The 13,538-nt window shown below is 46.7% G+C and overlaps 1 protein-coding gene across 1 annotated transcript; it reads right to left on the bottom strand.

Annotated features, from left to right (window-relative positions):
* Positions 1 to 3,422: 3,422 nt before the first annotated feature.
* On the bottom strand, positions 3,423 to 12,935 carry NPAS4 (neuronal PAS domain protein 4). The gene is made up of 8 exons (XM_081968423.1): positions 11,871 to 12,935; positions 11,399 to 11,550; positions 10,923 to 11,025; positions 9,551 to 9,800; positions 8,014 to 8,123; positions 7,758 to 7,896; positions 6,015 to 7,357; positions 3,423 to 4,933 (listed from the first exon to the last, which is right to left on the bottom strand). The coding sequence occupies exons 1-8, from the start codon at positions 12,043 to 12,045 to the stop codon at positions 4,905 to 4,907; spliced, it is 2,301 nt and encodes a 766-aa protein (XP_081824549.1). The 5' UTR covers positions 12,046 to 12,935; the 3' UTR covers positions 3,423 to 4,904.
* Between the last annotated feature and the right edge of the window lie 603 nt (positions 12,936 to 13,538).

The following is a 13,538-nucleotide window of genomic DNA, read 5'->3' on the forward strand; positions in this document are numbered from 1 at the left end:
TTGACACGCTTCACTCAAGCCACGTGTGAACAAGCGCTCACATCAGTGTGGCGCCGCTGAGCCCGAGCCCACGTGCGGAAACCCGCTGCTTTTCTCTTCCATCGTCCCGGGCCAACAACGGTCAAGTCCGGTCCGGGCGCATGCATGCATCCCTGGATGGGAGACCACGAGGAGAGCCACTTCAAGGGGGAAATGCAAAGTTGAAAATTCCTAGCAGGTGCAGCCCCCCCCCTTTTTTCTCCTTTTAAAAACAAAGAAAGAAAATAAATCTTATTTTATCAAATCTGTTTTTTTTTAATTTATTTATTTATTTTCAAAATTTATAGACCGCCCCCTCTCCCCGAAGGGACTCGGGGCTTCTTTTAAAAGATGAGCATGGGTTTCCTCTTCCCCCCCTCCCCCCTTTGCATGGGAGGGGAGTTTCTGCCCCTCCCTTCCTCCCCCCCCCCCAAAAAAAAGGAAAGGGGAGAAAAATAGCCATTCCCAAGACCCCCGACTCCTTACCTTGGGCGGGGGACTCTCCACGAGACGCACGTGCGACTTCGCGTAGCAAGAAACAAAAGGAAAGTACCAAACTTCCGTCCAACTCCCCCTTCCCGCCAAATTCCCACTGAGCCATTTCCCTTTTTCCCCAGCAGAGGGCGCGCCAAAGCCACTGTTCTTTGTGATGGGAGTGGGTGGGTGGAAGATGGTTGGGGAGGGGGAAGGTCTCTATCACTGCAGGTTTTTGAGAAGGAATTGGACAGTCAATTGTCCGGATTGGTACATAGGGTAGGTGGGGGTGTCCAACCTTGGCAATTTGAAGACCTGTGGACTTCAACTCCCAGAATTCCCCAGCCTGCAAGTTAAGACCTGTGGACTTCAACTCCCAGAATTCCCCAGCCTTCAACGTTAAGACCTATAGAGTTCAACTCCCAGAATTCCCCAGCCTGCAAGTTAAGACCTGTGGATTTCAACTCCCAGAATTCCTCAGCTGTAACTTTAAGACCTGTGGACTTCAACTCCCAGAATTCCCCAGTCTGCAATATTAAGACCTGTGGACTTCAACTCCCAGAATTCCTCAGCCTGTAACTATAAGATCTGTGGACTTCAACTCCCAGAATTCCTCAGCCAACCATGTTGGCTGGTGAATCCTGGGAGTTGAAGTCCATGAGAGCTGCCAAGATTGGACACTTGTGGTACAGTTGGTCTGTTGACTTACAACAGTTTGTTAACTCACCAAAGTCGCAACGGCACTGAAAAAAGTGACTAAGGATCATTTTTCACACTTACAATGGTTGCATGGCCACGTGGATCATTTTTCACACTTATGACCACATGGTCACCTGATCAAAATTCAGCTGCTTGGCCGCTGGCTCATATTTATGACGGTTGCAGTGTTTCTGAGGATCACGGGATCCCCTTCTGCGACCTTCTGACAAGCAAAGTCCATGGGGAAGCCGGATTCACTTAACGACCGTGTTCCTAACTTAAACCACTGCAGTGATTCACTTAATAATTTTGGCCAAGACAGGTGGCAAAACGGGGCAAGACTCACTTAACATCTGTCTTGCTTAGCAACAGAAATTTGGGACTCAGTTGTGATCGTAAGTCGAGGACTACCTATATAAGATCTCCTGCTTCACCAAAGGGGTGGACTAGAAGACCTCCAAGGTCCCTTCCAACTCTATTATTCAGTATTCTGTAAAATAATTTGGAGAGTGTCCTGAATGATGTTTTGTTAACACCCAGAGCTCTGTTGCTGGATTTCGGGGAAGGGGTGGTACAGGGTCCCTCTGTTAGAACAGACCCTTTGGCTAATTGTTCCCGACTCTAGGGGCGGTGCTCATCCCCGTTTCAAAGCCAAAGAGCCAGCACTGTCCGAAGACATCTCCGTGGTCATCTGGCCGGCATGACTAAATGCCAAAGGAGCACGGAACGCTGTTCCCTTCCCACCAAAGGTGGCTCCTGTTTCTCTACTTGCATTTTTTACCTGCTTTCGAACTGCTAGGTTGGCAGAAGCTGGGAAAAGTCATGGGGGCTCCCTCCGTTATGCGGCGCTAGGGATTTGAACCGCCCAACTGCCAACCTTTCTGATCGACAAGCTGAGCGTCTTAGCCCCTCAGCCACCGCCTCCCGTGATAAAAAGCTACCATTAATTTAAAACACACACTCACACACTTCAAAAGTTGGTTTTCAACGTTGTGTTTCCTTTTATTGCAAAAGCTCACAATCCAGACTCGGCAAAAGGCGTCAAGCTTTTCAACAACACCGCGCACAAGAGCAGGCAAACTTTTTTAGAAAAAAAGGAAGTACAATTTACAGGCATGTACTTGTTTCAGTCGTACAAAATAGACAATCAAACCCTGTCTGACTGTGTGGGTGGGCTTGTCGTCGTCATTTTTCCCGCGCCACCTTGCTGCAGGCGTGTGGTGTTTTTTTTTCCTCACAAGTCCCACATTCGAACACGACGCGGCTTAGGCATAACGACATTCGGAGGGCGCGGCCCTCGCAGAGCTTCGTAGAAAACTCCACCGACGGCAGCGTAATACTGAGAGGATGTCACAATTTTGAAGGCGACACTTAAGGGAAGAGTAGGGTAGCGGGGTTGTTGCGAAGTTGTGGAACAGAAAGTTTTGAGACCAAAGCAAGGCTCCAGTTCCTGCTCTCGAGAGGAGGGTGGGAATGATTCCCGAAGCTTGTCACAAGCCATATTAGTCCAAATTAAATGTAAACACGTACATCTAGAATGTGGCAGAATATAAATATCGGCATTTATCCCGTACCACTGTTCTCGCCAACGTTTTCCCGAGTTAGTGTCGTTATACAGAACAACAAAACGCGCCAAGAGACGATTTCAGAATATTATCCCTACGATCTAAAACGCTGGGTTATTTTTTCCCCGGCAAGGGTCATCGCGTGACCCCCCCCAGCGTGGACCAAACGAGGGCTCGGGTGGCCGTTGAGCTACCAGGCATCACCCGTCATCGGAGATGCTCGGAGGGGCCAAAGGATTAGAAAGAAACAAATATATCTGAGTAACTCACATGTGGTTATCTACACAGCAGATTCCACTATCAAAGAAAATGTTTTGGTCATACCAAAACAGAGGGTTAGATTATTATTATTTTTTGGATGTGCAATTGAAATAAGTGAACATCATTTAAAAAAAAAACACTGAATTTTATGGAAGCTATAGTTAAGACAGAGGCCTTGAGTTCTTCATCCGGGGAACAACTTGCCTCCAGAAGTTGTAAGTGCTACAACACTGGAAGTTTTTAAGAAGAGATAGGATAATAATTTGTCTGAAATGCTTTAGGGTTTCCTGCCGAAGCAGGGGGTTGGACTAGAAGACCTCCAAGGTCCCTTCCACTTCCTTCCTTCCTTCCTTCCTTCCTTCCTTCCTTCCTTCCTTCCTTCCTTCCTTCCTTCCTCCCTCCTTCCCTCCCTCCTTCCTTCCTTCCTTCCAGAAAAGAAGGTTTTTAAGAAGAGACTGGACAACCATTTGTCTGAAATGATGTAGGGTTTCCTGCAATAAGCGGGGTTGGACTAGAAGACCTCCAAGGTCCCTTCCAACTCTGTTATTCTATTCTATTCTACCTCATTTGATGCGCAGTTGAAACAAAAGCACGCCCTCAAACACACACAAAATCTGAATTTGGTAGGAAGCCAGGACAGAAGCCTTGAATTCTTCGTCTCTCCTAAAATGATTGATTGATCGCTTTTATCGACGATCCAAAAAGATACATGAAAGGATCCTTGGGGGACAGATTTGAGCCCTGGTGAACAGAAGATGACATCCATACAATGTTCTTGGCAAGAATACAGAAGTGGATGTTTGGCTGACTTCCCAGGCTAGTCTGTGGCCCTAAAATTTCCTGGTGGTCTCCCATCCTACAGGACACATTTTGTTTTTTCCTCCTTCAGGCTGTTTCCAATGCCTTGTGTTGCATTTATTTCCCCTGTTGTGTTAAAAAACAAGGCTTTCGGGAGCCACAGGAAGCCTTAGGAGCTCAAATTATATACTTCTGACTTAGAGGATCCTGCTAATACTTAAATAACCATCACAAAGTCAATTTTAAAAAAGGTGTGTGTGTGGGGGGAATTGAATTGGAAACAGGAATCCCAAACTTTGAATTTTCTGTACAAACAGAAATACACAATGTAAGATTAGCAAGGCAATAACGTCAATTATTGCATTACCAGCCATTGGCCCTTACTATAGTAGGTATTCATACCACCTACACATTCTTTACTCAAAGGAGCAGCCCTTACTATAGTAGGTATTCGTACCACCTACACATTCTTTACTCAAGGGGGCAGCCCTTACTGTAGTAGGTATTCGTACCACCTACACATTCTTTACTCAAGGGAGCAGCCCTTACTATAGTAGGTATTCGTACCACCTACACATTCTTTACTCAAGGGAGCAGGGGCGAAAGATTAAGTGACCGGAATTTTTTTGGGGGGGGGGGAAATCCCCAAACAGTGCAAAGGTTTTGCTCCAACTTGGCGTTAAATCGTGATTTAGGAGCCATTCGGCCCAAAGGCCCCCTTCTGGTATTTCTTAGTAAATTACATAGAGGTTTACTCACTACGAGTGAATACGATAACATGTGTGAATCCACTTACAACAGTCCTTCCATTAGCTCTGAGTAACTAGTCTCACACCGAAATCTCAGAATCAAGATCTGTGGTTGTTGTTTTTTTCTCTTTGCTTTTCTTTTTTTTCTTTTAAATAAAAAAATAGTCTTTTCCTGCCAAAACCCTCCAACGAAAACTGTTGGATGCAGGGGGGTTGTTTTTTTTTTTTTAATCCGCAGGATACTTCCGGAGGGTTGTGGGGGGGGGGGTTTCTTGGTGGATGTAGCTTCTTAAAGATATGGCAATATGCCATACGTGGAGAAGTAAGTCACAGACTTATTTCAAAATGAAGAATCGTTTTCGCTTCCATCTAAAAAGAGGAGACAGAAAAGAAGAGAGAGAGAGAGATCAGTCGGGGGTGGTGGTGGTGGAAAACTTACTTTCCCAAGCTTCCAACTCAAATCACGGGCTTTCTGGTGCCTGCTCCCCACTTTAAGGACTAGAAACTTGCTTCTAAAACCTGAGATTGGCTTTTTTCAAGATTTCTTTCCCAGCCGACAGAGAGTTCGAAATTTAAGTTTAAAACATGCTGGCTGGGGAAATTCTGGGAGTTAAGGGTTATATTTTAAAAGCTTTTGTTTAGATATGTTGGCAACGTAGCCCCTTCTGATCCCAATTCTGTAAGGCCTCCCCCTGCTAGGAATGGGGATTCTCTGACATTCCTTCCTCTTGTCTATGAAGATTAATTCCTAAAGATTTTCCAAAAGACAAGTGGTGTTCCTAGGTTGTTGTTTTTTTCCCTAGAAAACGTTTCGCTTCTTATCCTAGAAGCTTCTTCGGTTCTCTTGGATGAGAGGCAAAACGTTGTCAAAAAAAAAAGAAAAGAAGAAGGAAGAAAAAGAAGGAAAGAGAGAGAGAGAGAAGAAAAGGGAAGAAAAAGAGAAGGAAGGAAGGAAAGGAAGGAAGATAAGAAAGAATGAAAGGAAGAGAGAAAGGAAGGAAGGAATACAAAGGGAAGGGGAGAAAGGAGTAAAGAAAGAAAGAAAAGAAAGGAAGAAAAAGAATGAAAGGGAGGAAAGAAGGGAGTAAAATAGAAGATAAAAAAGAAAAAGAAAGAAAAGAAAGAAGAAAGAAAGAAGAGAAAGAAAGAAAGAAAAGGGAAGGCAAGGAAGGAAATAAGAGGAAAGAAGTAAAAAAAGAGAAGGAAAGGAGGGAAGAAAAGGAAGAAAAGAAAGGAAGGAAGGAAGAGAAAGAAGAAAGAAAGAAAGAAAGAAAGAAAGAAAGAAAGAAAGAAAGAAAGAAAGAAAAAAAAAGAAAGAAAGAAAGAAAGAACGAACCAAGAAATTCCAGCTGCCTTTTGAAAAATCACCTTTGGGGCCCACTCCCCTTAATCTTGCTCCCCTGACACCCCTTCCCCAAATTCGCTGCCTGTCCCCCCACATCCAGCTTACCTTCCTGGAAGCCTTTTGGCCTTTGGCTCTGGAGTTGATACAACTCGTCTAACCCCTCACAGGGGGAGTTTGAGGCACGTGTCTCAAAGGCTGTTTCGAAGGAGGTCAGGTCTTCCAGACAACACGGCGGCTGTTCTGGAGCTAAGTCCATCCTTGGCGAGGGAGCAAAGCGTCCTGGGCTACTACTATCTTCGGTGTCCAAGCCAAGTGGACTACTGACGTCGCCACCGCAGAACTGGTGGCGAGGGCACCTCGTCCCTGCCGCGCCTTTCTCAAACAGAAAGGAAGACAGGTCTTGCAGGAGGGCCTCGAGAGCGTTGTCGTCCAGGAGGTCGTCCTCCAGGCAGGTCAAGAGAGAGAAGTCGACGCTCCTCCAGGTTTTGGGCAGTTGGAATTCCGGGCAAGGTTGCGGTGCTGGAGAGAGTTCAGGGCCGGAGCACGGCGGGTCCTCTCGGAAAGCCTCCGGTTCGTTCTCGGCGAGCTCTTGGGAAGCGGCGGAGCCGAACGTCTCGGCCAGGCTGCAGATCTGCTGAGCCAGCAGTTCGATCTCGTTCTTCTCCTTTTCGGAATATTGGAAGAACGTTTGCTTGATGGGCGAGGCCTCTGGAGTCAAGATCCCTTCGGGTACCATAGGCACGTCAACGTAGAGGGGACCTCGGATCTCCGGCAAGCTCATGACAGCGCAGCCCCCTTTACCGGGGCTGTCCGGTGTCGGGGGGAGTTTCTCATAGAGAACATTGCAGGGTTCTTGGGCGTAGAACAGCTCAGTCACGGCAGCGAGGGCAACAGGGGAGTTGGTGCTAGAAGCCGTCCCCGGAGGCAGGGCCACAGAACCGCCTGCGCCCTGGGCTCCGTAAAGCTCCGGAGTTCCAAAGAGGAAAGGTGAACTCTGGTGTGGGGTGTAAGGAGGAGTGCAGACCAGATCTTTGGACTTCGGTTTGCCACCGGGCTTCTCGCTTGCAAACACCTGTCCGTAACCTCCTTGCGGGAGGATGACATACCCGAAGCCTGGTTCTTTTACCAGCAGGCTGAGGGAGGAACCTGACGGGGCATCCTCTATGGAGGAGATATTGCCAGGCTCCATCATCTCTTCAGGCAGCCCTTCCGGAGGCTTGCTGAACGCCGAGGGGCCTTCGGGGACCCCTGCGGTGCTGAAATTGAAGGTCGGGGCCAGGAGAGTGGTGGTTGGCGTGCCGGCCGCGGGCGTGAAGACTTGATCGGGGCTGGACAGCTGTCCAGGAGATAGAAGACTTTCCAAGAAGGTGGTGGTGCTTTCAAGAGCGTATGGGCCTTGGGATCCTTCGGCAGAGAGTTGCTGCTTCAGACACCAGGCTTCGGAATCGCTGCAGAGAGAAAAGAAGAAGGGAAGGTAAGAAGGAGGTTCTGGGGAGACTTCTCATCGTCAAGAGAGCCAGAAATCAAATACAGATAGTCCTCAATTTATGACCGCTATCGATTTTCCTAAGTGCGAAATTTGTGCAGTGAGTTCTAGTTCTGCCTTAGGCATGAAAGCCAGCCGGGTGAATCACCAGGAGACTGGGAGTTCTAGTCCCGCCTTAGGCATGAAAGCCCACTTGTGACTTTCGGCCAATCACCAGGAGGTGGTGAGTTCTAGTCCTGCCTTCGGCATTAAACCAAGCTGGGTGAATTCTGAGTCAGTCCCTCCCTCCCACTTCGCAGTGTTACAAAGAACCAACCCATATCTCAAGCCCGCCCACCCCAGACAGAATTCGCAGCGGTTACCTGATGACGTAGTTGTGAGAAACGATGGGGATCTCCGCGTTCTCCAAGCGAAGCAGGGAGTAGATCCATATCCAGCTGATGCCATCTTTCGCTTGCAGCCGGACGACCATTTCGGCTTGCGTGTTGCTCTGGTCCCCAACTGGAGTAACAAGTAGGAAGAAGGAAATGAGGGACTCGGTCACCCGCAAAACCGCTTTGCCCATCTGCTATAGCTGCCCCCAAAGGGTGGATGAAACAACAAGGGTAAGAAACTCACGCAGTCGGTAATGCTGGGCCGAAGCGTGGCTCAGATCTTCTGGATGGATCAAGCCATACCACGATTTGCAGAAGAGTTCGGTTTTTTCAAAGCCCAGATGGAAGATTACGCTAGAATACGAAGAGAAAATAGAGATCAGGGCATTGCAGCCATCGTAGTCCTGGATCTGACAGTCCGCCCTCCCCCGCAAACATTTTCGATTTTGCTCCCGAGATGTTTTAAGTCTTCCTTCCTGATTTGTTTTGAGCCTCTTTTAATTTTCTGGAGCAGGGTTTCTCAACCTTGGCTGCTTGGAAGATGGGCGAACTTCAACTCCCAGAATTCCCCGGCCCGCAACTCAATTCCACCCATCTTCAAGTTGGCAAGGTTGAGGAACCCTAGACCAGGGGTCGGCAACATTAAAACACTCGAAGAGCCATTTGGACCCGTTCCCGACAGAAAAGAAAACACCGGGAGCCACAAAACGCTTCCAGAGTCTGACTTATTTCCTGAGTGGCCAACAAAACTAGCATATGTCGTCGAATTAAACTGTTCTGTTTTCTTCTGAAACTTTTTTTGGGATTTACCCATGGTTGGCCTACCGGGGGTCATAAAGCTCAATAAATCGCATGCCGGCGGGTGTCACACATTGGCGGTTGTGACCGCATATTTTGGGTGACGGGGAGCTGCAGCAGAGGGTTGAAAGAGCCACACGAGGCTCCAGAGCCGCACTAGACAGAAGAGAAAGAGCCACACGAGGCTCCAGAGCCGCACTAGACAGAAGAGAAAGAGCCACACGAGGCTCCAGAGCCGCACTAGACAGAAGAGAAAGAGCCACACGAGGCTCCAGAGCCGCACTAGACAGGAGAAAGAGCCACACGACGCTCCAGAGCCGCACTAGACAGAAGAGAAAGAGCCACACGAGGCTCCAGAGCCGCACTAGACAGAAGAGAAAGAGCCACACGAGGCTCCAGAGCCGCACTAGACAGAAGAGAAGTCACAACCTTCTGTGTCTTCCCTGAGTTCTCACACTTCTCACTCGGAAAAAAGTACCCACCCTAGAAAAACTCCAATACTTTTTTTAAAAAATAGAATAAGAAATTGTCAGGAAAAATAATACAGCAGAATTTTTATGCATGCTGTTGCATCAACGCTGGTTATTCGGTGCCCTGCTTCTCCCTCTGGTGGGTAGAAGATGCTCCTTGCTTAACAAGCCCACCGACGTCTTTCTCAGTCTTTCCTTAATTTTCTTCTCTTGCGGTTCTGGCTCTTTCATCCCTCTGCTGCGTCTTCCTTGTCACTCAAAATAGGCGGTCACACCCGCCAATGTGTGACACCCACTGGCATGTGAGGTCTCTAAACACGACTACGTTTAAGGTCTGTGGACTTCAACTCCCAGAATTCATGGCTGTGTGGGGAATTCTGGGAGTTGAAGTCCACCTGTCTTAAAGTTGCCAAATGCTGGCTGGGGAATTCTGGGAGTTGAAGTCCACCTGTCTTCAAATCACCTGTTCTAGATTAATCCTAACCTTTCACCTTTTTCCATAAGGCCTCTCACCTTTCAGAGATATCCACGATGGCCAAGTCTTTCGTGTGGCGACTCTCAAAAGCGGACAGGAAGAACGCATTTTGACCCATTCTGGGCTTCGGATCCAGAGGAGTGCAGAAGGCCGTGAAGATAGGATTGGTGGACCAATAAGAACCCGGAGGAGGTTGGTGGAAGTGACCGCGAATCAGAATCAGCTTATTTCCTGCACTCTGACGCCGAATTGTCTTGGAAGTGTTAAAGTGGCAACGGAAGAGACGTTCTGTTTTGGTTAGAGGGACAGAAGAAAAAGAAGAAGGAGATTGAGAGACCAGAAAAGCCATAATACATTGAATCATATTCAAACCGATCATCTCGATGAGCCAATCTCTAGCAGAAAGCATGGATCTGTTCCACTCTCCTCGACTTGGCAAATCATATTATTTTTCCTGCGTGAGATGTATTTCTAAATCGATTTCTTAAACACAGAATGGATTGGATTTCCTCCATCCTTAGAATCAAGTTTTCAATCTTGGCCAATTCAAGATTTGTAGACCTGGGAGTGGAAGGCCACACATCTTCAAACAACTAAGAGTCCTCCACTCAGAATAGAATCCCTTACACCACCAGGCTTGAAATTTTGGACTTGGGACAACCAGGAATTGCGTTCTGACCTAAGCGTCGTACACAAAATTGTCTGCTACAACGTCCTACCTGTCAACGACTACTTCAGCTTCAACTGCAATAACACACGGGCAAACAATCGATACAAACTCAAGGTAAATTGCTTCAAACTCGACTGCAGAAAATACGACTTCAGTAACAGAGTGGTCAACGCCTGGAATGCTCTACCCGACTCCGTGGTTACATCCTCAAACCCCCCACAGCTTCAACCTCAAACTGTCTATCATGGACCTCACCCCATTCCTAAGAGGTCCATAAAGCAGGCATGCATAAGCGCACCAATATGCCTAAGGTCCCTGTCCTACTGTCCCCATTTATCTGTATTTACTTCCTTTGTTCACGTCCATGTTTATACTTATACCTGTTATCTTGTACATGTTGGACAAACTAAATAAAAATAAAAATAAAAACTATGGTGGACAAACGCTGCCCTTAACGCTCGTTGTTCTCCAGAAATGCCATGCTGCTTTTTCTCCCTACTAAAGGGAGACCACATTTCATAATCTTATCGGCTGCCGAATGTGAGTTTTTCTGATAAAAGCTGAGCTTTCGTACCTTCTCCCTTGAATTAACTTCTCAACAAGGCATTGTTCTGTCCTAACATGCAACCTGTCAGCTTTTAAATAGCCGCCGTGCTAATTTAGATTCCTTTCCCATCCCCGTGTCGAATTGCTTCCAACCTCTCCTGCAGGACACTCATTCCCCACAAAGAAACACCTACCGGTGCTTAAGGGAGAAGGCAACGCCAACTGAGTCTTCATCACAAAATGATCAGCCGGGTCAATGATGTCGTAGATGCTGTCTCCTTGGGCCACCAAATCCACCTGCAGGCATGAGTGGGATGAGGACAGTTGTGAGATTAAACTCCCTTCTTAGTCATCGAGTCATCAGAAATCTTAGCTTCACACAGGATCTCCAAAGTCAACCGACATTCACAAATACGTTGACTCCCATTGAGAAAATAATCCCTTAAGAGCTATCAATGTTATGGACAACCTGGAGACCATAGGACTAATTTAATAAGTCCCAGCCATGGACAAACTGAGAAGCTATGGCTTCAATGAAACGCTCTTGCAATACAACTAAACACAAGGTTAGCCTGCTGTTAAACCCAAGGTAATTTAAAGGAGTGCTATCACTTCCCCTATTTTACAGTGAAGGTATGACTCTCCCCTCTTCACGTCTGCCGGTACGTACCATAGAATGGCCCAAGTGCTCAGCCACACTCTCCGACACATAGATGAGTTTGCCTTCGCCCGTGAATGCCAAAAGGAAGCCGGGAAGGGTCTGCATGAAGTCGTCTAAGTCCTGGGAAGAGAGCATGCTCTCCAAGCCTTCTAGATTCGCACCTGTTGAGAAACAGGACAGGTTAGTTTCATTATTATGGCCATTATTATTTTAAAAAGTGGAGGGACAGGAACCGTAAGGGGTTTCCAGCACCACGGACAGAGGTTACTACAAGTAAAGTCTTAAAGGGGCTGTTTCAGCACCACGGACAGCATCCCGGTGCAACCTCCGCTGGCCATTTCAGCACCATGGAGAGGGACCTGTTGAGTTCCCAAGGAAAGGCGCTTCAGGAAGGCAGCCCCTTGCCCAACTTCAGAACTCAATCCACTCGCTCCCGCTCTCTTAGATCCCCCCAAGCCCTTCGGCGGTCTTCCAAACCTACCTTTGGAGAAGAAGATGGATTTCCGGGTATAGATGCAAGCCAGCGACATGATATGCAGATAAGAAAGCCGAAGTTTATCTCCTTCGGCAATGGGCAACAGGTCCTTGAGATGCCTAATCTCCGCGTTGATTTGATCCCGCCGTGCCTTGGAGGCTCCTTTCGTGGACCGGTACATCTTGGCTGGGGAGAAGATCCGTGCAGCTCAGCCGCCTTCCGTCTCTTTCTCTTTCTCTCTCTCTGATGCCTGCCTGTGGATCTGTCGAAGATGCTTGCTTTCCATCTTTTATAGGCGGTTGGAAGTGTGGGCACTGGCATATTAAGGAGAACGGGGCGGGAGGAGTTGTTCAGATCAATGGAGGGAGAGGGTTGCAGAGCCAGCTCTCCCCCCCCCCCCCGCTTCCATGGGCTTGGGGGAACCCTACGTCACTGGCTCCTGAATGACGTGGTGAGGAAGGGGGGGAGGCTGGAGGAGGAAACCAAGGAAACACTGCACCGAATTAGGAGACGAAACAGAGTCTCGAGTGTTGGAATTACAGCTCTGCGTGCCTGACAGTTTCCCTCTCTCCCAGTCCCAGAAATGTAGAACTGGCACTAACATCTTCCTTCTTCTTTCCCTTCTTGCAAAAAAAAAAAAAGGCTTGTTCTTTCTCAAATCCATACTTCTTTCCTTTCCTTCCTTCCTTCTTTCTTTCCTTCCTTTTCTTCTCTCTTTCAGGTCTCTTACTCAAAGCTATGTAGCCAATCTTTTTGCTTGGGTGTTATTCTTTCCTCTTTTTCTTCCCTTCCTTCGCAATCTTTTCCTTGATTTTTGTCAGGACCAAAGTAAAATGGGTCTGCTTTATTCCATATTTTTTCACCCTTGCTCTTAAAGCCCAAAGACTAGAGGGAAAGGGTACGTCCAAAGTGCAGGGTTATAGGCCTGAACTGTGTGAAAAATCAACTCAGAATGATGTGTGTGTCTATATATCTATATCTATCTGTCTGTCTATCTATACACACACACATATATACATCTATCTATCATATATCATCTCTCTCATCTACCTACCTACCTACCCATCCATCCATCCAGCTAGCTATCATATATCATCTATCTTCATTTATCTATCTATCATCTATCTATCTATCTATCATCTATCTATCATCTATCTATCTATCTATCCATCCATCCATCTCTATATTATCCATCCTCTCTCTCTCTCCATCTATCATCTATCAACTATCTATCTATCTATATCTCTATCTATCTATATCATATCTCTATCATCTATTTACCGATATCTATTTATCTATCTATCTATCTATCTATCTATCTATCTATCTATCTATCGGTATCTATCTATAGGTATCTATCTATTGGTATCCATCTATTTATTTATCTATCTATATCTATCTATTGTTATCTATCTATCTATCTATCTATCTATCTATCTATCTATCTATCTATCTATCTATCTATCCATCTATCATATATCTATCATCCATTCATCCATCCAACTATCTATCATATCTCTATCATCTATTTACATCTATCTATCTATCTATCTATCTATCTATCTATCTATCTATCTATCTATCATCTACCTACCTACCTACCTACCTACCTACCTATCTATCTATCTATTGGTATCTACCTATTTATCTATCTATATCTATCTATTGCTATCT

This window comes from Natrix helvetica (assembly GCF_964273705.1).
Source record: "Natrix helvetica genome assembly, chromosome: 16".
NCBI classification, from domain to species: domain Eukaryota; kingdom Metazoa; phylum Chordata; class Lepidosauria; order Squamata; family Natricidae; genus Natrix; species Natrix helvetica.